The 27,029-nt window shown below is 47.0% G+C and overlaps 1 protein-coding gene across 1 annotated transcript in view; it reads left to right on the plus strand.

The window, feature by feature from the left end:
• Positions 1 to 8,759: 8,759 nt before the first annotated feature.
• GRAMD1B (GRAM domain containing 1B) overlaps positions 8,760 to 27,029 on the plus strand; it is a gene marked incomplete at its 3' end in the record, with an annotated part of 28,448 nt that continues 10,178 nt past the window's right edge. The window contains exons 1-6 of the mRNA XM_008944936.1: positions 8,760 to 8,966; positions 16,280 to 16,300; positions 24,683 to 24,767; positions 25,656 to 25,759; positions 25,912 to 26,007; positions 26,449 to 26,529. Of these exons, the coding sequence (XP_008943184.1) occupies positions 8,853 to 8,966; positions 16,280 to 16,300; positions 24,683 to 24,767; positions 25,656 to 25,759; positions 25,912 to 26,007; positions 26,449 to 26,529 (501 nt within the window). The remainder of the gene's footprint in view (positions 8,967 to 16,279; positions 16,301 to 24,682; positions 24,768 to 25,655; positions 25,760 to 25,911; positions 26,008 to 26,448; positions 26,530 to 27,029) is intronic.

Here is a 27,029-nt window from a genome sequence, read left to right on the forward strand (position 1 = left end):
GCGGGTTCGCTCGCACGGCCACCGGCCGAGCCACGGGCTGGCAGGGCAGATTAAATCTGGAGTCCATGTTGGTTGCTGCCGCCGCTCCTTTCTGTTCGGGGGACTTGAAAGCAGACGGCGTGACATCATGTTGCAGAGATGCTTCGTTTTCTTCTGCCTTGCACAGACCGATCCCCTTTTCCCTCGTTCTCCCCCATGCATGCACCCTGCCTCTCCCCCGGTGGAATTGCTAAAACAGCCTTTTCGATTGTTTGGAACAACCGATGAGCAAATCCGATTGTTTTTTTTTTCAGCTTTCATTCCCCTCGCCCCTCCTCCTTTTCCCTTTACGCCTGCTGTCTCCCCCATCCCCCACCCCCAAGGGGCAGTTATTGCTCTTACAACATCTGGGTACATGGGGAGAGCCCGAGGGGGGCTGAAGTTGGATGAACTGGCAATGCGTCACAGGAGGGCAGCTGGAGCTGCTGCAGAAATATGGTGTATTTGTTTGCACATGTGCTCCCTTGCTCTTCAGAGGGCTTGGAGCATGCACACTGATGTCTCCGTTCTGCTTTGCATTCCTCTCTGTGTTTATGGATTTGCAGTGATGGGGAGGGAGAGAACTTGCTTTATGCTTCTCTTTCAGGCTGTCTTACAGAGTCTACACAGGTGGCTTTTTCTCCCCTCCCTCCCAGCAGGAGAGAGCAGTAGGGAGTGAGGATTCATTGCACTGTGTGTGTTCATAGGCAGTGAGAATCTGATGATTCCCCATTCACTAAAAATATGCTTTTTCTTAGACCACTGGTGACTAGCATTGTCCTGTTCATCATGGAAATCACTGATTTCCATAAGAGGATATATTCCTCTTTCCTTGTTTCATACACGTATGCAGGAGAACTCCTTCTGAAGCTGGTGCATATCTAAGGTAGACCTTGTGATTTTTGGTTCAGTAGGATGGAAGGAAAATTCAAGCTGAATCTCAGAGGTATATTTTACATCAGTGCACTAACTTTGGATGCCCAGCATTCTGCCAGGGGAAGCCCCAAAGTGCCCATGCCACTGCAAACCAGAAAGCTGCAAAACCAGAAAGCTGGAAAAAGTAAGAGAGAGAATACGTCATGTGAGGGACAAGCCTGAATCAGGTCCTGGGGACAAAGGACTGCATGTGACTCTTGCACTGACTCTTCCCAGTATCAGCCCCAGCCCTTGACCCTCTCTATTTTTAACTTTCCGTGGAACAGTGCTGCTGCATGGATACAGCAAAGGGGAGAGATTGGCTGGAAGATATCAGGGCAAGGGGATGTGTAATTGTTGCATTGTTGTTTTCAGAATGGTAAAGGGATGAAACATCAAGGGATGAGCAAAAGAAATCAATATGGTATCAGCTTTGAAGATCACAGCATCTTCCATTAACTTGTGAAAGCTGATGCTGATGAGCAGTAGGAGTGGGTGGGAAGATGTAAAGCTCTAGCTTTGTCTTCTGCTCACAACATCCCTGTCCACCCCCACTCTGTCGCTGATAAGAAGCGGTGTGAGGCTTCATTAGGTGATTAATCTGTGGTTTATAAAACCCCCCTGCCACAAGATTGGTATGTGTTCAGGGGGATGCTACCTGTGTTAGGGATAAAGTCCTGGGATGTTCATAGCCTTGCTGATGTTATAGCAAGAGGTGGGCACAAAGGAACAATGCCTGTGCTCTTCTTGAGGTCAGATAGGAGTTGTATCAAGCCATCCAAAACTAAGCAGGGAGCTCCACCACTCACTATTTAGTGCTATATTGCATTTTTCTCACTCTCCCTTGGAGCAGGGCACATGGATGGATGGATGACAGCAACATTAGCTCTCCAAACCGCTGAAAGATTTTCATGTTAGCTTGGAGATACAAGGTTTAAAATAAATGTGCTTGGATTTATTTTTATTTTATTTTTAATTCTTTGAGCTGTCAAGGTTTCAAACTTTTCTTCACATCAGAGATGGCTTAGTGGTGTCCTTCATTATTATATTTATGTTCTAAATGAGACTGGCAAGCTTTGTTCTGTCCCAGGTTCCAGGCTCTAAGATTTTGAAGACGGCATCAGATATTGCAATTTTTGTTGTTAATTACAAGAACCATTGGCATTGTGGTGGCGAGGAGAGGAAGCACACCCTGAATCTATTGCTCCTTTGGAAGTACAGCCATAGGCTGAATGGCCTGCAGGTGACCATGTTGGGGCTTTGTCTGAAACAGACATGCTGTCAGCCTCAGAGGGTTGTGAAATTCCTATTTTACATCATTTCCCCTTTATTGCTTCCCAGATTTCACTGTGTTATCCTTCACACTTTGTTCTGCATGGTTTGTCTTCCTTTGGAGCAAATGGAATTGTATTAATTTGTGACTGATGGAGGGGTTTAGTTTATGATGTATAACATGTGCCGATTCTCTGCAGATTAATGGTCCTTTCTCTATGATGATTGTTGCATTATTGGACAGTATTATTAAGATCTGTCTTGTTCTATTTTGAAAACATTTTCCAGCTTTTTCTTTTTTTAAAATTTTTTCCATAACTGCAGATGGGAAGGGAGTGGTGGAGGGATTGTTCCAAACACAGCGTGGTGGGAGTTTCCGTAAGGTATCAGACCATTTGTCCATCAGAGCTGATCGGCTGTCTCTAGTGGTAACCAGTATCAGATGATTCAGAGAAAGACAATGACATCGTTAATAATACATATGAGCAACCATGCAGTGCTGTGTATGGGCAGAAGGCAAATTCCTTCCTAAAGCTTGCAGTGATTTACTAGTCCCCTGAAGCATAATGGTTGCATTAATTTTCTCTCATGAATATGTAAACATGCTATTGAATGGCAGGGGAGTAGGACATCATTCTGTGAAACGTCAATATAATCAGAGTCAATCTTTGACAAGGAGGGATTTTTCTGTAAAAACTCATTGTTCAGAAAACCTGTAGAAAATATACTTTTCTTACTTTTATTTTTAAAGCCATTGTCATGAAACACTACTTGGTTTCTGTGCAGCCCTACAGGTGCTGTTGCTTTGTCATTTCTTTTTTGTCTTCTTTTTTACTGGGTGCTGTAATAGGAGCAATAGCATTTTGTTATTGCTTGCAGCACAATAGCAAGCCCAGGGAATTGCTTGAGGGTATATGGAAGTTTTCATTCTTGGATTATCAATTTGAAGGGAGTGTAGGTTGGCGGTGTTCAGAAGTTGTTACCATCTGCTTGCTGTTTGGTAGGCTGCATAATGAGTTTCTGAATCTCGTCCTTTTCCACTGATGTCAGACTGTATCACAGAAAAGTATCTTTGTAGGCGTCTAACCCCCTTACTAACTGTTTCTGAAGAGAATTAACTCTTTTTGTACTACAGCCAGGCTTAGAGGTGCCACTTTGACCTTGTGGCTTTTTCTGCTCTTTTCAAGATCTTTGTCAGTAGTGTTCTGTTTTCTGCCTGAGGATCTCCTTCAGTCCTGTTCAGGAAAGCATGGAAGCACAGGCTTGGCACAGCCCACAGACGTCCGACGTAGAGTTAGATGTGTACTGAGGTTCTTTGCTGCTGTGGGGACATAGTGCTCAGTGCTTTCCAGAGTTTGCAAAGCTGTGGGTAAGCTCAGTTTTGGGCCTTGAAGGGCTTACGATCAGGTAGGTGCTATGGGCTGCAGGCAGATGTGAGCAACTTCAGCGACTGGCTCTTGTGAAGCCAAGTTCTTTGGAGAACTGAGGCGGGCTTGGAGGCTGCTGATTAACTTTCCAGATCAGGACTTCTTTGAGGAAGTCCAAGGGATTTACAGATATACTGCAGGAAATGGTGTAATTGATGTGTTCTGCTCTCTGAGAAGCTGGTGATCATTGGGAGCCTTGTGTGCCTGAAGCTGCCACTTGTCCAGGTGAGCTGCCCTCGTTGTTACAGAACCTTTGGTACTCTTCCTAACGTAGTGATTACTTCTGGCTAAATTCTAATTCACATCCTGCAACTTCCAGATTCAAATGGATTTACTGTGTGCCTTCTTAATCTATATGTATCACTACCTGAGAGCAGAACAACAAGCTGCTCTTGTGCAGTGCACTCGCAGGTGCTGTGACAGTGCTCTTCTGCAGGCTGTTGTGTCGGGAGGGTGGCTGCTGATTTGGGACAGAACTGTTGCAGGGTGCTTACCTTAAGCCCAGAGATGGCTTGGAGTGTCAGGCAGAGTGATTATTTCAGAAGGTCTTATAGGATGGACAGACTTAGATGTCAATTCAGGACTGCTTGAATATCATTTATACAGAATTTATTTTTCAGACTCAAAGTCAGGTTTCTTGTCTTGTTCTCGTCCATTAGATCATTTGCAGAGAGTCCTCAGGGTTCATTTATAGCAGTAGAATCCTAAGCTTAGCTTGTGGAGTACAAACTGTAGGTTTTCCAAAAAGCTACTACTTGCTGAAGTCTCCATTCATCGGCTTGTTCAAATCTTTACAGGAAATACTCTGTTGGAGGAGGAAGTTTGGCCTTTTCCCCTCTTGCCTCGAGTCCTTGCTTTGTGGAGCACCCAGGGCAGGCTGTCTGTGCATTGTCAAACGTTTGTTCTTTTTCCCCCACCTACAGAAGAGCTCGGTTCTTCACTATGCTGCTCCGGATACTGAGGCTGCTCTTCTGTGTGATGAGCAGAGTTTGACCTCTTCCTAGCTGCATCACACGTGCCCATGTTATTTCTGCTGCAGCTCCAGTCCTAAGACAAGGTGTTTCTCTTAAGCACAGTCTGAACATAGACCAAGAAGACGTACTCTGCTTTCTGTGCTGTCATCACTCCATGCAGGGGTTTTGCATAGGGGCAGGGGGGTGCTGCTTAGGTGGGCTTGTTTGTGTTCAGTCCCTGGCTTAATCTGTTGCATCTAAAGGCTGCGCTGCAGGGGGATGAGAGGCCCTGAATGTGCTGCGGTCAATTAGGTCTGTAAAGCATTATTTATTACTATTATTTTTTTTTCAAAGTGGGTCAAGCCATTTTGGCATTTCAGACGTTGATTCCTGGTTCAATTGCAGGCCTTGGTTGCCATGGGAACTGCAGAAAGCGTTCGTCATGGCTGTGCCTTGGGCAGGATTCAAACTCCAGGGACTGAGCAGGAGCAGTGAGAGGGGCTGGGGCAGGGGGAGGCGAGTGGGAGCTGCAGGCCTGTGGGTATTGTGCCCCTCCTCGCTGTGGTAGAGAGGAAAGGCTGAATTAGCAGACTCTTCCTGTTCTTCATTGTGTGCACACCCGTGGACTCTTTCATGTGAGAAATATTCAGCATTGCCCACTCATCAGGTAGTACCAGGAGGGTTCAGAACTCCTGAGTTTGATCAGCGTTCTGATGCTGACTTAAGTGAGAGCCTGAGGCAGCACCCCTCAAGCTGTCTTTTTTTCCCTGTCTCTGCAAAAGTGATAATCCATACATATCTAACACAGTATGTATGGATGCATTGAGTTTTTTAAAGCTTGCCAGACATGCTAAGTGACTGGAAAATGAACTTTGGAGGCCAGAGTCTGCCTGAGATGGTGCTTGGCAGAGCTGTCACCAAAACATACGGCTGCAGTAGTGCGACGTGGGCCTGGACAAACATACACATGGCAGCTTTAAGCTAGTTACTGCTGATGCTGCTCCTGTGGAGCTGCAGCAGTGCTCAGCCACAACTGGAAAACCCACCTGAGGAGCTTTGTAGGACTGTGGGTGATTAGCTCGAACTGGCTGCCCACTGCTCAGCAGTATCTGTACTGGGCCTGTTAAGCCAGTGTTGGAGCACACGTGTGCTCCGAGTGTGAGAGCTGAGAATGTGTCTTGATGCCCATGTGTGAATGAGTGCACATTGGAGCACTGATTTATGGCAGTCCACAAAAGGAGAAATTTGTCTCATCTGATTACAATATGAGTAACAGAGTACTGAACTTTTTAGCAGGTTTCTTCAGTTTCAGGTGCACGTGGTACAGCTGTACCCTGCTTTTGAAAGGTTTATTTTGTGCTCTATTTTAGCAGCAGTAAAAACTCAGTGCTGCTTCATAGCTGGAACCTGAAAGCAAGCAGAACCTTGACTGAATTTGACTTGGTCTTTACAGAGTTGAAACTCAAAGTGAAACTTGTGAGTATGAACTCACATGAACTGAAAATGAGAAGGAGGTTGTGTGTGAAAACCTCAGGTTTTGTAGAGCTGTAGAAGAAAAATGAGTACATCTCTTAAAACATAATTAGTGCAATGATGATGTGACTCAGAGAGACTGGCGTCAAATTCTTGCCCTGTATTTCTGGGGACCTCTCACATAAACCAGTTTATGTTGAATCAAGCATGCTGGGGGCAAGATTTAGGAAATTTGATGCAACGCCAGAAAAACAATAACACAGCATGAGCAGGAACATTACAGCCTCAGAATTTAGAGTTTCTAACTGTAGCAATGGCAAATCCATCTCTGGAAACGTTGCTGATGAACTTCAAGTCACAGTACTGTTTGCACAGCACCTTCTGCACACACACGTAGTTGCTGGTTGCAGTTGGTACAGTAGATGCAGGGTGTTAAAGAAGTGTGTACTTCTTGAGTTTAGGCAGGCAAAGCAGCAGCAGGAGGACAGAAAAGGTTAAATACCCATTTTAACTGAAAGTCTGTGAAGAAACCTAATACTTTCGTACATTTCAGTAAGCTACAAAAAATCCTGGTGATTTTACCTCCCAATACACTTAAACTGTTACAGGCAATGCTACTGGGGGAATGGTCCAGATTGTCTTTTGCTCAGTGTTTTGATTTGTTTCAGATACAATTTGGAGGGATTAAAGCTTGAATATTGGTACAGTTGTGCTGTACAGGTCCTTAGCATTCAGTGTTCCTGTGTCTTGACCAGGGAGGGAGAGGACACAGTATTTCACTCACAAAATGTGTCATTGTTAGGTGTGAACTGTGAAGAGACAAGTGAAGGGGGAGAATCGCTCTGCTGGTCTTCACACTGGAGCTAACTTCTGGTTTAGGTTACATTTGAACAAGCAGCTTTTTATTATACTATATTTATATGATTCTCGGTCTGTTCTCAGTAGGTAACAGAGTCTGAAATTTCTTCAGTCTCTCTCCCTGCCTACAGAAGATACTGCAAACTATTCTAAGGGTTTTCTGCAAAGTGCCATGCTACTGTTCTTGAGCTCCTTGCATGTATGAGTGTTAAATCTGATTCTGTTAATCTTTGTGTAAGCAACTTTGTTGTATGCTTTCTGCAAAGTGTTTAGGGAAAGTTTTGTCACTTGTGTGTTACAACGATCAGTGAGCAAACAGAGGAACATTTATAAGACCAGTTCATCCAGTACTAAAGCAAACCAAACTAAACCTGGTAGCTACTGGAGGAGTGTATTACATTATCTACCCATATCTGCTAACTAATATAGGTAAAATGTATGTGGCATCTTCAGAGGCAAAAAGAGGATATGATTTTTGTCTGGTAATTATGAAACCTATGGCTTTTATTCAGCTTTTCTAGACTTTCAGAAAGGAGATGATTCATTGTGAGCTGCAAATTTCTGTTTGCTATATAGGGCTGTATAATAGGGCTTAAATTATAACACTTAAGAGTTTGATTGTACTAGCTTCTTTATTCAGTCCCTTACAGTTGCAATTCCCTCATCCTTTTTCTCTTGCCCCTTCTGTGGCTCAGATGTGGTCTGCTCTGTAACGCTCACAAGATAACAAGGTACCATAACAACTCAGCATGGCAGCTAGCACAGAGCTCACCCTCGGATCAGCTTAGGTTCCTCTGTAACCTGTAGGGTGCAGAGTTTCACAGTACCAGCTGCAAAGTCCTCAAAGATACTTGGGCTGCTCATAGACGGATATGACTGCTGAAGGAATGAGCTATGTAGGGGAAAATGGATGTAGCATGTGGTGTTTTGAAGAGCCTTGCAGGAAGAAGAGGCATCAACAGAGAAGGGACAGTGAGGAAGTCTGAGAGTTTTCCTGTTCATTACAAATATGTATGTAACTGGCTTTCTGATTTACATGTCAGGGTGTTTGCTGAAGATAAGGCATGAGAAGTTCTGTTCTCCTAAATGTTTCATAATTTCCCTAAAGCTCTCAAAGGTCTTGCTTTTCCCTGTTAAGAAAAGTTACCTTTTTTTTTAAAAAAAAAAAAAAACAAACAAAAAACCACCAAACCATGAAAGCTTTTTTCTTAGAGCAAAACATTTTCATGCCCAGCTCTAACTGCTGTGGGAAAGGATGATTTGATACAGGAAATCATGACTGCGTTGTTTGTCATCATGACTCCCTTCCCAGTGTCCCACTGTTTTTGGTCATCTTTAATGGAGTGTTTCATAAAAGAGATGATTCCATTTTTATGCATCCTCTTGAGAACTGTTACATGTGCTGAAATAAAATAAAGGAGGGACAGAGTGGGGCTATATGGGGAACACGCTGACATCTCCCTCACTCTTGAGTGCAGGTTCATGTTTTCTAATCTCAGGTCATCATTTTAAACTCTCAGAGCCAACAGGAGAGAATGAATTCGTTCTTGTAGGCATTCATCTGTGGTCAGATGAGTTGAAGAGTGGGTGGAGAAGGACACTGGCAGGACGTTGTCCTTCCCTCTGCCAGTGGCCAATGATAACGGTCTGCAGTCTAATTTTACCGAGGACGTGGAGTGCTGAGTGTGGCATTGGGTGCATTGCTTCAGGAAGCCAGATTTGTCCACAGTGCTAGTGGAGGGCTCAGCGGGTAGTGCTCCACCTCAAGGCATGGGTGCAGTTGCTTTCTGTTTGAGCCAGAGATTGTTAACCCTGCTCTTTCCTTCTCTCTTTCCGCAGTACTGCCAGTAACTCCAACCGCAGCACCCCTGCCTGCTCCCCGATCCTGCGCAAACGCTCCCGCTCCCCGACGCCGCAGGACTCCCAGGGAGACGCCATGGTGGAAAAAGGCTCAGACCACTCCTCAGACAAATCCCCTTCCACGCCGGAGCAGGGTGTACAGCGTAGCTGTTCCTCTCAGTCAGGCCGCAGTGGGGCCAAGAACTCCAAGGTGAGGAGCGAGCAAATGGCTTTGGCCAAAACGTGCACGTGTCCCCGGTTCAAAATGCCCCAAAGCTGGTACACTGGCTTTGGCCTGTGCCTTTTTTCCTCTGGGTAACTTTCCCCCTCCTTCCCCTGTTGCCCTTCTGAACATCCTACTGACCGGGAACCATTTGCATGGGTCAGACTTTGGCACAATCTATCATCCTCCCAGCAGCCTGAGTGCAGGGGCTGCCCGTGGCTTGGGCTGCAGTTCCGCACAGCCGGCGCAGGCTGCCCGCTCTGCAGGCAGGGCCCCACTGCCTTGGGAGGCTCTGTGGTTTTGAGAAAGACCTTGAAAATCAGCCGTTGCAGTTACTTTTTATCATCTGGATCATGAAGGGTCATGGAACAAAGAAAGGTTCCTCTGTGCAGAGAGCCTGTGAAGGGCCAGTGCATTTCTCCAGTGCTGTCTAAGCCCTGTCGAGATGAAGTTCAGGGTGCACAGAATCAGTTTGCCAATCCTCTGCACGTTACCTCCTATGGGCACAGTTTTAGAACTGTCTTGGACAGGGAGATGATATTTTCCCTAGAAAGGTATTGTGTCTTTTGATCAAATCAGGAACAGCCTTGCCTTTGCTCTGCTGAGGAAGAGGGTTTCAGGTTTGGCGACTCTTGATTTTCTGTGAGCAGTGGGACCTGCTGAAAAGCAAGCGGGCCTTGGGAGCCAAACATAAGCTTTGATTCTACACCTGATGTCAGGAGCACTTGGGTTTTTTGAGATTTTTTGAAGTGAAATATTTCAGCCTGAATAACTTCATGGTGTCACAGGCATAACTCTGATGGCTTGTCTGAAAGGAGTTGCTACATCTTTGCCCGATTTATTTCTGGATTGTGTCACATGCAAGAAGTCTTCATCCACTCCCCTTTGTGGTTGCTGTCAGCAGAAGAGACAGGATTCACTGGCCCACGTTCACTGGGCTGAGCTGATCTCTTCCCACTGATGAGGGAGTATGTCAGTTTAAAAGAGAGGGTGAAGGGTTTTTTCAAGATGAGTCAGTTGAGACCTGTCAGTTCTGAGGTTGCCCTTGAGGTCAGACTTGCTTCCTGTGCACACAGGAACGTACAAACGCTGCTCAGGGTGGCAGGACTGGATGACACCCTCCTGCATGATGGTGCCAGCAGTCTGTCCCCAAAAGATGCCATGCAGATGGGAGGCAGGCAGGCTGCAGGGCACTCTGTGCTTATAGCCACCCTGGGGGACGGTCTTGCCAAGGAAATGGCATCCTTGGGAAGGGGGAATTACAGAGATGAGTTGCATTGCCCTGGCCCAAGAAGTGCTGTGATTTAAGAGTAAAGAGTGTGATTTTTACCAACACACAATTTTTACCAATTTTACACCAAGACTACTAAGGTTTGGCTTTAATTCCTAGTGCTTTTCACAAGGAAGGGGGGATATAACGCTTTCTGTTGGGTTTGTGGGGTTTCCTTCTCTTGATTTGTGAGGTAATCTTTCTTCTTTCCTTAATATCTCTCTTTTCATTCCTGCATGCTCTCTCTCCGATTAAGTCACACAAGCGCCTCTCCAAAGTAAGCCTTGTTTTTTCTCTCCTGTCCTCCACTGTAGAACTGTCTCATCACTCAGAACCCCTCCGCGTGGTACTGAGCGGTGACCCCAGGCAGGCATTCTCCTGGTGTGGCTGTGAGAATGTCAGCAAGAGCTCAGCCCGGTGCCTGTAGCTGGGAAGCTGGTTTCACTTACATCACTGGGATCTCATTAATATTTGCTCACACGCTGTGAGAACTGGCCCGTTCATCAAAGTTGCTTCCAAGTAGTTTTAGCCTTTGTTGCAAGGTTTGCTTTCCCCCTCCCTTGAAGTGAGCTGCTGGCTTTGCCAGACAGAAGTTGCTGGCTTTGGTAGGCTGAGAAGTGCCATGATCCCATCTCTCTCCTCTCTTCTTACTTTATGCCTTTCAGAAACAAGAGTTGTTCTCCATAACTTCTTGCCTGCTTTTTATGATGAGTAGTAGTTTTGTGGCCAGCTAACTGCCCTTGCACGCTTTCCTGTGTGATGTAAATATTAAAGATCAGTGATTTCAAATGAACCCAGCTTAAACCTGTTAGAACAGACCTGTCCCAAATGAATTGTGAGAATTCATGGGCTGGCTCTGAAAGGTGATAAGTAGAAGATCCCTCTGTGGGTGCTTGGATTGGAGATAAGCTCATCTGAGATTTGATCTCACATCTCTGTGCTACCCTCAGAAGAGTGTAAAAATCAGAAATGTAGATGGGATGCTTGTTGGACAAAGTGCCAGGCTGTTCACATTTCCACATGTGTACCAGTGAAGTTAAAACCAGAATGGTTTGGAGGGCTTCTTAATCCTCGAAATCAGTGCCTTGGCCTTTCCCCAGGTGGTGTCTGAGGTTTCATTCTAGCAAGTGAGCAGTGAATTCTACAGTGCTGGCTTACAGGTTTTCCCTTGGGCATAGTGCCTCTTGTAACCAGCCTGACCTTGCATGTTTGCTGGTGTCTGCTGGAAGCCTCTTTGTGTCTTTTTTTAGACAGATTGTCTTGTGCTTGGTCACTGTAGTTTTGATAACTGCAAAGGGGGACTGTGGGACTGATGTCTCGGGTGAGGTGGGAAAGAAGTTCTGTGGAAAATGCAGGTTTGCAGTAGCAGAGTCCTGAAAGGATTGCTGGTGAGTAGAAGTGTGTGTTTCAGGACAAGTCATGCCTGGGCTATCGTAAGCTGGAGGTGCTTTGCCTAAGCTAGGGGGAGGTTTGTTAGGAGAGGGCCTGGTGGGAAGAACGCTGAGAGAGAGCAAAATGTAAAAGGTAGTGTGATGTGCTTGCAGCCAGCCCCTTGGTTTTCTGAGAGAAAAAACCCAACAACTTTAAGACAACCAGAGAAAGAAGAGGGGGTTAAACTTCAGATAAATTCCAGTGCAAGGAGGCTGTTGATGCAGAGAGGGAAGGGAATCCCGGGCATTGCCTCCCCCAGCCTGCATCCCAGCTGCCTGCCCTGCTCACCCACAGTCTGTGCACAGGGTGAGCCTGAAGGAGAGAGCAGGCAGGACCTCTTCATTGTGCTCCACAGGGCAGGGCTTTCTCTGGTGTGAGTGAGGAATCTCAGGCATAATAAGCCCCCTGAGTCTCCCCACACAGATGATGATGGTATCTGCTCGAGACAGGGAGACATTAGGAACAAAGAACTCAAGGACAAAGGTTTAAAAATCTCCTTTCTCAGCCTCTTCTCCTCTCCCCACTGGTCTTCTGCAAGAGGAATGGTCGGATTTTCCAACCTGTCTCACTAATGCAATGGAACAGCTTGAGCCCATGAGTTTGTAGCTGTGTTTACACAATTGCTGCCAGATCCGCTGAGGTCCCTGGCCCCTTTGTCTGTTGTGTTGGTCGCTGTGCTGCAGCGCTGCCGTCAGAGGGAGCGCCTCACCAGGAGTTGTTAAGCACTGCATCACCTCTGTGGGAAATCTCTTCTGGAGCTTGATTTTTCCCTGCGTCAGTGTGGCATGCACCAATCCACCTATAGGCCTGCGACAGCCTTTGGCTTTTACTGGCAAACACTGCTGCCTCTGGAACAGCTTTCTGAGCTCAGCAACAGAACCCTTTTTCCTAGCAGCCATCAAAGAAAACATACTTTTAACTCTTTTACTCTTGCCCAAGAATAGAAGTGATTTCCTCTCCATTGCAAATCCTTCAGGTGGTTCCCACTGTCTATAGCTAGTAACAAAGGCTGAGGATAAGTATCAGGTTAGGGGAGAACATGAATTTTGATGTAAGCCCTGGAGATTGTAAGACAGTTTAGGTTGGAAGGGATCTCGGAAAGTCTCTAGTGCAAGCCTCTGCTCAAAGCAGGGCTGACATGGTTAGGTCAGGTTGGTCTAAAGCCTTTGCCAGCCACATTTTGCAAACCTCCAAGTCTGGAGATCCCACAGCCTCGTTGGGCTCCTGCTCTGGTGCTTAACCACTCCTGTTGTGAACAGCCTTTTTCTTTCTATCTGAATAGAATTTCCCTTACTGCAGCCCATGACTGTTGCACCTTGTCCTTTCAGTGTGTGATTATGAGAAGAGTTTGGCTGTTTCTTCTCATGTACTCCTCCCATTGAGTGGTATAATCCCCCTTTAGGTAGCAGGTCATGAAATTCTGGTCACTTTGGACTGGGGTGAAGGATTCGGGAATACATTTCATTATTTTCATTGGGTTATTTGGCCATGGGCATTTAGAAACCAGGTAAATAGATAATAGCATAGAATTTGGAAGTACATCGGTCATGAGAAGGGGCTTTGGAACATGTTTTGAGCTCTGCCTCCACCCTGGTTCTGTGTCTGTGTTTCCCCAGTTGTAGAACAGTCCTAGGGGATACTTCTAGAGCAATATGGCATGTCATTCATTTGGCGAAAGATTTCCATTCCCTGGGAAGCAACAGTATGTGGGAGTGAGTTGTGATCCTGCTCCCAGTAATACTGTAAGGTGGAAGCTTCTGTTGGCATCAAGTTAGCAGGCTGAACTTGGTATATGTGATCCACTGCTTCCCATCTGCCCTGTAAAGCTGTAATCTTCCAGAGCAGTATATGCAGATATGAGATCATTAACCCATGAAGATTTAGAGGCAATGCTGTATTAATTAAAGGCTCAGAGAAAATACCCCATTTTTCGCCTTGGTCAAGTTCTCCTGAGTTCTTCCTGGTTACAGCCACGTGTAACTAGGATTTCTGATACCTGCTTCTGTAGCATTGTTTCTGCAAATCAGTTACATCTTTTCCACCTCTGTGTGCAACTCCATTCCTCTGTTACTTATTCATTTTCTCTTTTCAGTTCTAATGCTTATGGTTTCTTTTTTCAGTATGACAGACTTAACCTGCTCAAAGTAAGAATATGTTTTTCCTTTTTCTTTCTTTTTCCCCTCCATTGTATAGTCTTTTCATTTTCACAGTTTGCATCCCCCTATATTCTAAGTCTCAGTGAGTTTAAAAAAAAAAGCTAAATGAAAGTGAAGATGGCTTTAAGGACTCAGATAGTTAGTCTCTCTTCTCTTTGGACTTCTAGTGGTCTCTTCTGCCTGCAAAACAGGAGTCAGGGGAAGGAATTTCCTCATGTCTGGAACACATGGTGGAGGCAAAAGATGAGGCTTGGATGTCAGTATAATTGTGTGGAAGAGGTTTGGAAAGGAGGAGCTGCAGAGCTCTGCAGTTTGGAGAAATCCAAAAGTGAGGAGGAAAAAAAGAGTTACTGCAATTAATGCAGCAGAGGGGAATGAAATCCAGTGGTAGTGTGCTGACACCACAACACGTGCACTGTGATGTAGGAGGCAGTGACAGCAGTGTCTCTGTTTTGAGTATGCCAATTCTAGTTTGATAATTAAATTTTTTCCGCAGGAATTTCTGAGTTATGCATTTTGCTCATTAGGGCAGACAGATGGTGAAACAGAGCTGCAGGAAAATCACTCCATCTTAGACCCTGTGCTCCTGAGGACAAGGTGCTGTGTACATGGATTAAGATTAATTCCCCTGATTTTTTTTTTTTTAGCATAGGCTGAATTGCATAAGGCCTTTTCCTGTGTCCTACTTGCAGAGAAGGATGACTTCAACCAGAGACTTTATGAATGGAGCATATGGCCAAGTATGGAAAAGTGTAGGAAGTAAGAGGCAATTCCTCTGGTTAGCTCATAAGCCATACTCTGTATTCAGCTCTTCAATTTATAACCTTTCCCTAGGATCTGGGGAAAAGCCTTAGGGCGTGTTCCTCTTTTTAATATAAAACTTTTGCATTTTGGCCTGTGAAATGTACTGTGCTACTGTGGGGTTTTTCATCAAGGAGCAGGGCAGTGAAACTGGCAGAGATGTCCAGGAGTGCAAGGGATCATTCAGAAACTTTGGCTTCAGGGAGGAGATCTGGGTGCTGCTAGGGTTGTCTACTGGAGTGGCAAGCAGGGAGATCTAGGGAAGGAACAGTTCAAACAGCCCAATGTCTTCATGGAAATCTCTGGTCCCATCTGAGCTCCTTAACACTGTGCCTGCTGTCCTGGGGAACGTGTCCTCTGTGTCGTTGGTCCTGTTGTGGGCAGGTGCAGGTGGTGTCTGCTTTCCTGTGAATATCACCTTAGTGCTCCCAGTCACACTTCCAGAGGCTGGAGAACAGTGTGTTTTCCTTCATACTCCAGACTGGGCATATCAAAGCTGTGAAAAATACTCCAAGGTCAAGGTCGGAAGCAAGATGACCTCAAAGAAAGCAATGCAGCAAAACATTGCTTCTGTCCTTGCTGTCAGACTCACCTCCCCCGAGTGGGATGTAGCCAGGCCGTTGGTGGCTGGGGGGTGTGGGGGGCATAGCTGTGGGGGTGCTGGAGCACAGCCAGCCTGGCAGTACGCACTGTAGCTGACCACTGTTTGCCATGAAAGGCTACAGTCCCCCCAGGCTCCATGGCCCTGAGGTAAATCCACCTTAAAATGGGGATGCCTGTGCTTGCTGTCCTTTCTGCTCAGTGTCCTGCCGTTGGCAAGCCAGCCTGACGGGCGTGGGAGTGTGAAGCTCTTTTCTTCCTCCCTCTGTGCAGATACATCTCAGCTCCAGCCTCAAACCACCAAGTGTGACTTTCCAAGCTGAGCTGGCTTTTTCATATGCTCCAGTGTGACATGTGGCCTGTCCTCCCCAACCATCTGAAATGCCATGATGAGGACAAAAAAAAAACAAACCCACATGTGCAGATGATGCAAAACACTGTGCACTGAAATTCTGCAAAAAATAATACCAGCCCTTTTTCTGTTTGCTTAGCTTTTGTAGTGATTTCCCTCTGCAGTTTTCCTGGCTCTCTCTATGTGTCTGTCTGCCTTCTAAAATTTACAAGACTATTGAAAGTTTTGCCTGATGGCTTTTGTGAGTACAGTCGTGTCCTTGCCTGGCGGTGGTTCTCTCGGGGCTTGTTTGCACAGGGTCGGTTCAACACAGTGTGATTTTTGGAGGCCAGTGGGCAGGGGCTGGGGAAGGAGGCTCTGGGAGGAGGTCTGGCAGTGCTTTGAGCAGCCAGTGCTCCGGGGCGCTGCCGCTGTGCAGCACCCTCACGGCATGTGCCCAGCTCCCTCCGTGTGCGTGCATGGGGACATGCACACCTCATTGCTTCCTGTTCTGGATGTGTCCCTTGTTCCCCTTCACTGGAAATAACTGTGTCAGACCACACCGTGAAATCCATTGAAATCTTCTGTTTAATCCCACTTTCACTTGGCTAATTACACAAAACAGATTGGACCTAGTTTTTCTCTCCATCTTTCTTTTTGATCCTAAGATCTCTGTGCTAACTAATGCTTCTCTTTTATTTTGTCCTTACAGAAAAGCCAGAGTTGGTATAATGTAAGTACTCCAGTTTCTCTTGTCCCTGGGTGAATATGGGCTGGGTACCTGGGTGGGGGGAAGGTGCAAAGGGATTTGGCAGTGGTGCTGGGGCATACTGACCGTTTCCAAAAAGAGGAGCTGGAAATGGCTCAGAACTGGCAAAGGAGGACTGACATCTGGAGGGAGAGGATGCCAGAGATAGAGAGCAAAAGCTTTGTCTTTTCAGTCACTCTCCTGATGCTCTCCACACCCTGTAACCTTCTGGTTTCCCAGCAGAATTGGTGTTGGTGTGGTGACAAACAGAGCGGCCACTGTGCAAACCCTTTGCACCTCCCCAGGGTGGTGTGGGGCCAGAGACGAGTTATTTTCTATCAACCCCACGGAAACACAAACCACCCTTTGCTTCTGCCTTGATCTTAATTTTGTTTTGCAAGCACGAGTGGCAGTGGTTTTGGTGCAAAGCTGGCGGTGTGCAGATTTCCAGATTCAATGTCACCTTTGTGCAGTTGAACCCCCACCCCTTGAGCGCTCTGAATTAGTTGCCAGCAGTACTGTGATTTTATAGGCAAATGCAGCAGCCATTCCATGTTCAGCAACAGTTTCCACCTTCCTGCAGCCTAGCATATTAGAACCAGTGATTTTGGCTGGTACAGCGTGGTCAGATTTGACAGAGGCATGAGAGGCAGACTTAATTACTTGCTGTATATAATCAGCACCAGGATAGCAGCAAGGACAGAAAAAGCTGTGAACTCAGATGCAGAGAGAGTCATAGAGGCAATGGCATGAAGAATGAGGTATAAACCATGGCAGGCCCAGCTGGTGGAGAAGTGGCAAATAGAGGAATGTGGAGTGAGGCAGTTTGGGCAGATGCTCTGGACCAGCTAGGCTGCTGCAGACAAGCCAATCTGTGGCCACAACTGAAGGTGACTTTTGCTATTATGCTAGGGCTGCTTCTGCCTGTGGTTGCTGAGATCCCTACCCTGCTGCATGATGCTTCGCTGTGGTCTGCTTCTGTGGGTCTCTTGTGTTTTCATGTCCTCTCTATCTTATCTTTCTGTTCTCTTGTTTTTCCTCCATGTATTTTCAGCATGAGAGACAGTACATCCGGAGAGTAAGCACTGGCTGCATTTTTTGTGTTTCCCCCCCCCCAATTATTTTCCTTTAGAAAGCGAAACAAAACCAAACCATATTCTAGTTAGTAGAGACATTCTGGCCAGATAAAAGCAGCAGTGTGGAAATTGAGATGGGCTGCCAACTCCAGGAAGGCAGTCAATACTACTTGGCATTATTGTTACCATGAAAAATTTGCTAATGGGTCTCCTTGCTGTAGTTTCCTTTCTTTGCCAGCTCCTTCCAGGCAGGATTTTTCTGGCATTTGGATCATTTTGATTCTTCTCTTCCTTCCCCCACTGAGAGCAGCTCTAGAAATGACTCTGTGGAGGCTACTACACCTTGACAAAGCTGTACAATTTCCTTTACTCACTTTTCCCCACTTTCCTTTATGTAAATTGCACTGTGCTCAGAGGAAACACCCTCTGCCTTGTCCTCTGAGCCAGTTCAGCAGCCCTGGGTGACAGGCACTGCACAAACACACACCGAATGTACAGCCCTTGCCCCAAAGAGCACTCGCTCCTCCAACATCCCCAGAGCATCAGTGGTCAGAATATCAGCCTTCTAAATGGCTTCAGGTGTTGCTGCTTTTAACTGGTCTTTTTGTCCTTCTAACCCTGTATCCTTCTTTGCCACTTGGAGCCCTTCCTTTTCCTTCTCCTGAATTCCATTTTTTCTCCTTTTTCCTTTTTCTCCTTTTTCCAACTTTTCTCTCTTTGTGTGTTCTCCTGTTGATCCTAGCAGTGCTTTTTGGGGTTGACATCCCTACCAGATTGAGAAGTGGGAGAAAAAGAGTGAAGCAGGGTCATGGATTGTTTTGGCAGACTTGCCCTGGGTCGTCGTGTGCTTTCTCTGCTTTGCTTTCCAGAGGAAAAAAGCAAACTGGTCCAGGTTAAAAAGATCTAAAATAGAATACCAGTTTGACAATAAATCAGCTCAACCTTACAGGGTTTGCCTTGTGTTCAAGTCCTCGTGGTGGAAGATCAGACTGTCACTGAGCTGGCTGTGTTCACTAGCAGTGGAAAGAAAAAGTCCCTTTAGTGAGGAACTGCAGACATGAAGTCTGTGTTTTAGAAGAACTGTTATTTTTACAGTGTAAGAGTCAGTTTGTTGGTCAGCTGTAGTTTAGCCCCCTCCCGTGGATGCTTAGCCATCAGGGTGCAGTTTGTGTGTGTCTGCTTTGGATGTGTATGTCTCCACGTTGAATTATTGTTAATAGATTTATTATTTAAAAAAAAAAAATGTTTAATTTTTTTTTTAAAAAAAGGACTAGACCTCAAAAGCAAACTTTCTCTGTTATTTTCTTTACTGCAACAGAGATGTGACTTACTCTGTAGACCTGATAAGTGTGCTTAGAGAGGTGGGAAATTCATGTTTCACTTCCCTGATGACATGGAGGAGGAGGATGCCCTGGATGTGAGGGTAGCAGGAACGCCACAAAGTGGTAGTAGGAATTTGTCACCCAGCAGATGTCATTAAAATTAGAGACAAACTGGAGATAGTTTGCTGCCAAGGGTAAAAGCTATCTCCTTTGTTCTTTGATTCTTTCTGGGCTCTGGGTGAAGGTCCCCACGTCCAAGCACAGAGAAGCTCTCAGTGTTTGTGTCTTGAGGTCAGTGTACAGTTGAGGCACTGAGCACTTATCTCCTTTGTTCTTTGATTCTCTCTGGGCTTTGGGTGAAGGTCCCCACGTCCAAGCACGGAGGAGCTCTCAGTGTTTGTGTCTTGAAGTCAGTGTACAGTTGAGGCACTGAGCACAGCAAGTGTGCTGTGGTTTTTTCTGCCTACCTCTCTCAGTTGGACTGTTGATCCTTTTGCTTCCCTCACCTTTCCTAAATTAGGGTGCATGTCTACAATTTTCCACAGTATTTCTAGCTGGCACTCTGTAGCAAAGCTTTCTTCTGTAGATTTTCTCCTGTAGTCCCTTGTGTGGGTAGATACCAGGCATCAGGAGATACTCCAGAAGAGAGAATAAAGATGACCTTGAGAAGTTAGAGCAAACACAGTTGACACCAGGGAAGAAGTGAGATTTATATCTGTCCACAAGGCTTTCATTTTACTATTTAGATCCAAAGCCTGCCCTCCTCTGTACTCCTTTCCTTTGTCTTTAGCTGTGCACATTCCATCTACCTGCCTTCTCTTATGCTTAAAGTTTTTTCTTCTTAGAGCTTCTCCCTACCACTGACAAGAACCACCCCCTCTCCACCTTTGTGCAGGATAACCCCTGAGTGTTTAGTGGGAGGAAAAAAAATCACAGTGACAAGACACTAATTGACTCTTTCAGGTGTTCTTAAATACTACTAGGAACATTTGCTGTCCTAGTAAGGCTGAAAAGATCAACAGGAGGACAGTTTTACCCACTTGTCTTTGGGAGAGCAAGGTCTGCACTGAGGATTGCACAGAGTGGGGTAGGAGCCCAGTTCTGCAAACGAATGCTGTGCACACAGGGCAGCTTTCAGCTTGGCTTGAGAGAGGTGGAAGTCTCAAATCCAGTCAAATGCAAGTAGGCAGCCATGCAGAGGAGAGAGACCTTGGTTTTCCTTTGGGAAAACTGTGGTGAAAGCCTGTGCCAGTAGGGTTTAGGAGATGGATGAGAATCCAGGGGGGACTGTGATGCTGCAAAGGGCCTTTCTTTGTGGTGACCTTTGGACAGCACTTGTAGCTTCTTAAGAAAAATGTCAAGCTATCACAAGACTGAATGTCATAAGAAATCAGCCTTTGCTGATCTTGGTGTGCTGTCTTTTTTTCTTGTACTACCTTCTTGGAGTCCTCATAGATACCAGAGTGGAGGAGGAAGCTCAGCTGTTGGGAAGAGTAAAATGTTCTCTGTGAGGACAAAGAAAAAGAAATTATGCATCATTTTAGGGAAAACATCAGAAACAGCTTTCCAATGGGTGGCAGCCTGAGTCTGACTCAGCAGCAGCAATCATGTAAACAGGGTTTATTGCAAAAATCCAGGCCTGCTGATGAGTTAGCAAGGTGTTGAACAAACAGGCAGTTTTCTCTGTAAATCAGTGCAATCATCTTTTCCATACTAGTAAATATTCTGTCAAACTATTTCTGGAACAGTGTTAACTTATCTTTCCTTTCTTCACCTCTTCAGATTTGCCATGATTTGTAGGTATATGGATTACCAGGCCTGGCACAGTTACTGGGGTGGAGGGGCACTGAATTACAAGTGGGCTTGTGGTGCAAGCTCACATAATGATGAACTCAAATCCACATTCCACCCCAAATAGCCAGTGATTACTTTGAAGCTTCTTTCTTTGCTGTTCATTCACTTTTAAAAGGAAAAAAAAAAAAAAAACAACAAACAAGAGACCAGATGGGGCTTGGAAGAAACACTGTGGGACAGGTGGCTGGTTTCTTTGCTGGCATTAATCAGCATAGCAGACCTGCTGTCAGTGGGGTCTAAACTCTCCCACACAAGCAGGGAATGTGTTCTGTTCTTTTCCAGTAGTTTTCCTGTTCTGTCAAGAAGCAATGTAAATTTTCACTGAAGAGTTAAGAGCAAGTCCATCAGTCACACAAATGGGATGAGATTTGCTTTCCCCCTTTTCTTTGTGCCTCTCACCATCTCTCCCCCTCACCTCTTTTCTGTGAGGTGCTGTACAAAGCTGTAACTTTCCCAGCTCTTGTGCTGTCAGACTTCCCTGTCCTGTCCCATCATCCAGCACGGTCACTTTAAATTTCCAGTCAGGATTTGTTTGTGTATTAACAGGGACATCTCACCGTGGGGAGTCTCCCTTTCCTCCTCATTTCCCCCACGAGCCTCCTCTCCTCTCTCCACCCGTCGCGGTGCCATCCTGTCCCCTCTCTCTGTTTGCAGTAGAGTTAATATTTGCAGTCCCCACCTCCAGGTTAGCTCTTCTGATGACTTGTGCCATTCATCCCTGCTAAGGGAGGTGAGTGGCTGTGTGGACAGAAGCATCTCAGTGGGTTTTTTTTTTTTGGAAGTAATCCCATAAGCAGTTCCCATCCAAGAGGGCCATTCAGTAGAGTAACACAGGTACTGGGCAGCTGTCTGCAATCCTAACTCTGTCCTTCCCAGGCTACAGAAATTTTGTTTGTTCTTCTCTCATCTTGGGGTGGTAGATGGATGTGCAGCTTCCTTCTCCACGGAGAGAGCTGTGCACTGTCTAGCAGCAGCCATGCTTCTGTGGCACATCTGAGTGGACAGAGCCCTTGTTGGCTCTCCCTGTCAGTGAGCTAACTGCAGTCACCAGCCCTGTGTGGGAACAGTGGCTTTGCAGAGGCTTGTTTGGTTGCACAGTTGGGTTTTTGTTCGTTTTATTTTTTTTTTTGAGATCTGTGTGCCCAGTGTGTTAGGAAGAATGAGGATTTACATGGCTGAGCAGCACTGGTGTCGTGGTGTGGATGTGTACCCATGCCTTTCTGCACTTCAGAGAGAGGTGGAGAGGCTGGTGACTGAGGGCAGGCAGATACAGTTCAGAGCTCCAAGCAGCCTTCCTGAGACCTGCAGGGAGTTCAGTTGCTGGAGCCTGAAGGAAGCCCTTGCCCTTCATTTCCACATGACCTGACTAACGAATGAAACCTAGAAGGTCCTGTGCTCTTTGTGGGGCCTCAGAGATACATACAGGAGTAGTGGAGCTCTTAGGACTTGTAGCTGTGTGAGTATCACATGGCTGATTGCTCGTAGCTATACTCTTTAGCCCAGACTCCCCTTGCACCTCCCCTAGCACGCTCTGTCCAGCAACTTTCCATTACAGGAAACATCTGCTGGGAGGCAGGGCTGAGCCTGGGTTACTGCCGGGCATTGGCCGACAGAATTACCCAGCTAGAGTAACTTGAAGCATGTGCGAGGCACTTCGGTGTCTTCCCCGGCCGCTCCCTCCACCAGAGCTGGGAACTAAACTGAAGCTGCCTTTCAGAGCAGAGAGGGGCCGGAGAGGAGAGCCTGAGGCAGGCACTGGAGGAATGAGAGTAACTGCTTCTCTGGTTTCCAGAGGGAAAAGGAGCCGAAGGCGCTGAAGTCTCTGAGCTCTTTACCAGTGCTGGAATCGGTGGCTAGCTCTGGGAGTTACAGCTGGTCTGCTGGGGTCCTGCTGGTTGGAGCTGTTTCAGTTGCTGGCTGTGGCAGTCCTGGACGTCGGGCCTTGGTCAGGAGCTGCAGATGCCTCACAGGGACCTCCCTGGGACTGCCCAGCCTGCTGGCACTTTCACACTGTTTCTTTAAGGGATGCCCACAGCAAGAAGCTGGTGAGACCGGAGCAGAAGAGCACGAAGGTTGCCCGCAGCACGCTGACCCTAATGAGCCACTTTTTCAAAGTCCTCTGGAGGGCACTTCGTGGCTCAGATCTGCAGAGGCTACGGGGCAGACGACCTGAACGTGAGCAGGAGAGCAGGGGAAGGCATGTAAAGTCCTGCCAAGCTGCTGTGTCTCTTGTGACTTTGAATCTAAACAAGAAGCAGTGACAGCAGGAACAGGAAAAGCAGAGTTTGACTGAGAACTGGGGAGCTGTGCAAGTGCTGAGGGAACACTATGGATTCTTTGCTGGAGTGTGGGGCTCTCTGGGATCTTGTGCTGGAGCAAGAACTGCCATGTCTGCTGTGGGACCTGGAGGGGCTTGTCGACTTAGCACAAGAAAATGTCAGCCGTGGATCAGATGAAATTCCAGCTGTGAGTGTCTCTAAACTGAACTGTTTGTCACTCTTAACAGAAATTCTAGTGCTAAGCAGAAGTGTTTTAGTACAGGTTTTAGACAGGTAAGAACAGCCCTTGCTGTGGGGACTCTTGGGGAGCACTGCTCCACGTGGGAACTGTACTGCTGAGTAGGGTTGCATCAAAGGCAAAGCTCAGAGCTGATTAGGGTCTCTGTTCCCCCTCCTATTCCATCCTGTCTGCTTGTCCCAGGAAGTCTTGGGCTTGGGCTCTTACTGGAGCCCAAATCTGACTGAGATCTTTTCCAGATGTTCAGACTGGAAATTTGGTCAGTAAAATTCATATTTCTGTCATCTGCTGGTTAGCAGATTGTATTTAGAAGTAAAATGATGTCCTTTGGGCCCATGAGACTGGAGCAAATACCTGAAGTGATGAGTTGATGTTAAAAACTGTTGTTTCTAGTTTGTTGAACTGGTATGAGGAAGAGGGAATACTTTTGGGGGTCAGGAGATTGTATTTCTTCCTCTGATTTGGCAGCTTTTGACAGTTTTGTTATGCGAGTGTTAAGTCAGCTTCACAGTCCTCCCACCCCTGCAGCCCCACCAACACATTCTCACACAGGAGCTACCTTCTATAATCACTCTGATTTTTGGGGCCCTTGTTGAGAGGCCCTGAGGTGTGCCCACCTTCCTGCTTTGGGCAATTTTTATTGCACAGCAGGAACAGACAGGAGAGGGTTGTTGAGAGGAAATGGAGATAGGGGAGGAAGAGGTTGTATCCCAGGTTCCCTCACCTTCCCTACATTTGTGTGAGAAAGATCATGATAGATTAGATGGGAGGTATGGGCCTCCTGAATTGGCACCTGCCTCTGTTTTGGCCAACAGTGTCTACAGAAGATGTCCTGGCTGTTAGGAGCAGCTGTCAGCACGGGCAGGGTGTGTAGGAGGTGGTCTGAAGCGGTCAGAGTCACCTTATATTTGGCGAACACTGGAGAGAAGCCAGCTCCTGGTCTGCCTCCAGCCAGCAGCACTGTTTTCTCTGAGGCCTTCCATGGGGCCAAGGGTCTGCAGATGAAGCACAGAAGATGGTGGAGTCCCTGCAAGAGCCTCTCCTGAGCCCACGGGAGCGTTCGTGCTCTCGTGGCGGGTGGCTGTGTGCTCCCTGGCTGGCAGCTGGAGCACTCCGTGGGGCAGGAGTGGGGGGGTTGCATTAGTCCTGAGCTCTGGATGATGGGGGTCGCTCAAGTTCCTCTGGCAGGGCTGCAGCTGCACTCAAGCACCTATTTGCTGGGGTTGCTGTGCAGTTCCTGGGAGAGCTGGGGATTGGCAGCTAAATGATGCATTGCAAAGAGAGCGTGTGTCATACTTTGTGCAGTCTTGGATTGCAGGAAAAGAGGCTTCTCCTGCAGCTGTAGCCTCCGTGCAGTTCTGTGGCTATAAGCCCATCTACTCTTGCTCTTTCAAGTCAGGTTCTCCTCTTCTTCTCACGTAATGCACTAAATCCCAAATCCTCCCATCTGTGTGTCTGCTGCAATGGGAGCTCCTAGCCTCGTGCTTTGTAAGTGCACCTGATCCCCCTTCTCCTCACCAAGGTGTTCCTGTTTCCCCACGCCGTTTCTCTGTACTCATGCCCACCCCTCTCTTTAACAGGCACTCTGTTATTTGCAGGTGTTGAGTCCAACATACAAACAACGGAATGAAGATTTCAGGAAACTCTTCAAACAGCTTCCTGACACGGAGCGCCTCATTGTAGGTAAGGTGGGCCCCGGGGTGCAGCGCTCTGCTGTGCTGGCCCACGGTTTGGGGAGGAAAGCCACAACATGTGCACCCCCCTCTTTCTCTCTCAAAGAGATTCCTGCCAAGGGACAGGCCCGTTGGGTCTTTCTTGTGCACAGACAGGACTCCTCTTCACCATTTCTAATGGGTTTCATTAGTTTTATTTCAGGGAGAGCAACACTGATTTCTGTCAGCTACGTCTCTGTTCCCTCATAATTTGAGGAGCGTGTTTTCCTCCAGGGTGCTCCCCCAAGCCTGGCAGTGTGTTCGTGTTTGAGCAGTTTGCTCATTTGGTCAGGGCTGCATGCCTCAAGGTGCATACAGCAGAGCTTCCCTCCTTTCTGGCCTCCCCGCTGCTCCCTGCTCACACATGACTGCCCTTCCCGTGGCCGTCCAGGCTGTGGCTGTGCAGCTGATCAGTGAGTGCCTAGTGCATCACGTCTGTTGTTTTGTCTTACGTAAGTGCTGATCTCATACCATGTCCCAGGCTTTGGAAAGATGCACATCCTAGTGGAGGAGTAGAAATTGCTGAGGATGCTTAAACTGGGAGAGAAATGAGCAATGGCACTAGAAGCTGAAAAGAAAAATTGAAAAATGGAAGCAGTATATAGGATGCTACAGACTGACCAGCTGATAAGGGGGAAATCATCTTTTAGGAAGAGAGATTTGTGCTGTGACGTGCCCTCAGGAGGAATCCCAGCCTAGTGGACAGAGCAGCAGCTGTGGCTCAGTTCCTCCTGGCTCTGCCTGTGACTTTCTGCAGGGTTGTGTCGAGCAGCTTCTTGCTGCTGCTTAGCCTCATGTTTAGGCTGTCCTGTCTTCTGGTTTTGGTGCTCCTAAACGATCCCCTGCTGTCCACCCACAGATTACTCCTGTGCTCTACAAAGAGACATTCTCCTGCAGGGCCGCCTCTACCTCTCTGAAAACTGGATCTGCTTCTACAGCAACATCTTCCGCTGGGAGACGCTGGTAAGGCTGGCACACTGCTGCACCAAGCCTCTTTTGTACCAGCACAGTTCCTGACGTTGCTTTAAAATCACTTTTTCCATTGTTTTTCTCAGTGTCTCTCTTTACCTGTGTTCTTTTTCTACCTTCCCCTCTCTGCGTGGCTCTGACTGTAGCTGACGGTTCGCTTGAAGGATATCTGCTCGATGACCAAGGAGAAAACAGCACGGCTCATTCCTAATGCCATCCAAGTTTGCACTGACACTGAAAAGGTACATCCTTGAAGCCTCTGCCTCTGGGACCACCCCAGATGGCTGTCAGGGGCAGGGGAATAGAAGCGTGTGGCAGGACTTTTCCAAACAGACTGCTTGTGCTACCTGGGGCTGAATGCAGAGCTTTTACAGACCTTGGGCTGGGGCTGGGACACATGTGGCTCATGTGTGGGGCCAGGCAGAAGGTCCAGGTTATAGAGCAGCACATCTCTAACAGAACAGTTTCTGTGCTCAGCCTCACTCCCTTGGGTGAGAGGAGCCCCTCTGTGAGGCCTCCGTGGGGGGCAGGCTGTGCTGCAGAACTGAGCAGCTGTGCTGTGTGGCTCACTCGGTCCTTCTGTGACCTGTAGCTGGAACGTGATCTGAACAGGCTCGTCTCTTCTTCTTCCCTTTTTTGGGCCTTTTCTGAACTGATTTTTTTCTCTGTCTCTTCCCATTCAGCACTTTTTTACTTCCTTTGGGGCTCGAGACAGGACGTACATGATGATGTTCAGACTCTGGCAGAATGCTCTCCTTGACAAGGTACAAAGACCAGCACCTCAGTCCTGGGGTGGGATGAAAGGGAGGTGATGAATATATGAAGAAGTGTAATTCCTGTCACCAATGTATATGCATAAAAAAACCACAGGCACAGTAAGCACACGTGTTTAGGCAGAGCAGGTACGTAACTGCAGGTGCAGTTCTCTCTTTTCACATAGAATTTTGTCTACAGACATGTCTTGCACAGACAGTAGATGCCACTTTGCCTCTGCTGAGGTGTGGGAGCATGTGTCTCAGGAAGGAGTTATTTTGAGGTCTGTAATTCAAATGAAACAGCCCAGAAACAAGCAATTCAAAATGCACCAGAAATAGCTCACTGCCCAGGCAAAGCTCTTAGTAAGTCTGTGCTTCACAAGTGTAGGGGTCAAGATAGGACAGACAAAAAACCATGTGTTCAGGGCATCCCAAACCCAAAGGTGAGCAGTACTGAGTGCGGGGTGTGCTGGCTAAGGGCTCAGCAAATGAGATATTTTAAAATAAAG

The sequence above is a fragment of the Merops nubicus genome, unplaced genomic scaffold (genome assembly GCF_000691845.1).
Source record: "Merops nubicus isolate BGI_N331 unplaced genomic scaffold, ASM69184v1 scaffold34517, whole genome shotgun sequence".
NCBI lineage: Eukaryota > Metazoa > Chordata > Aves > Coraciiformes > Meropidae > Merops > Merops nubicus.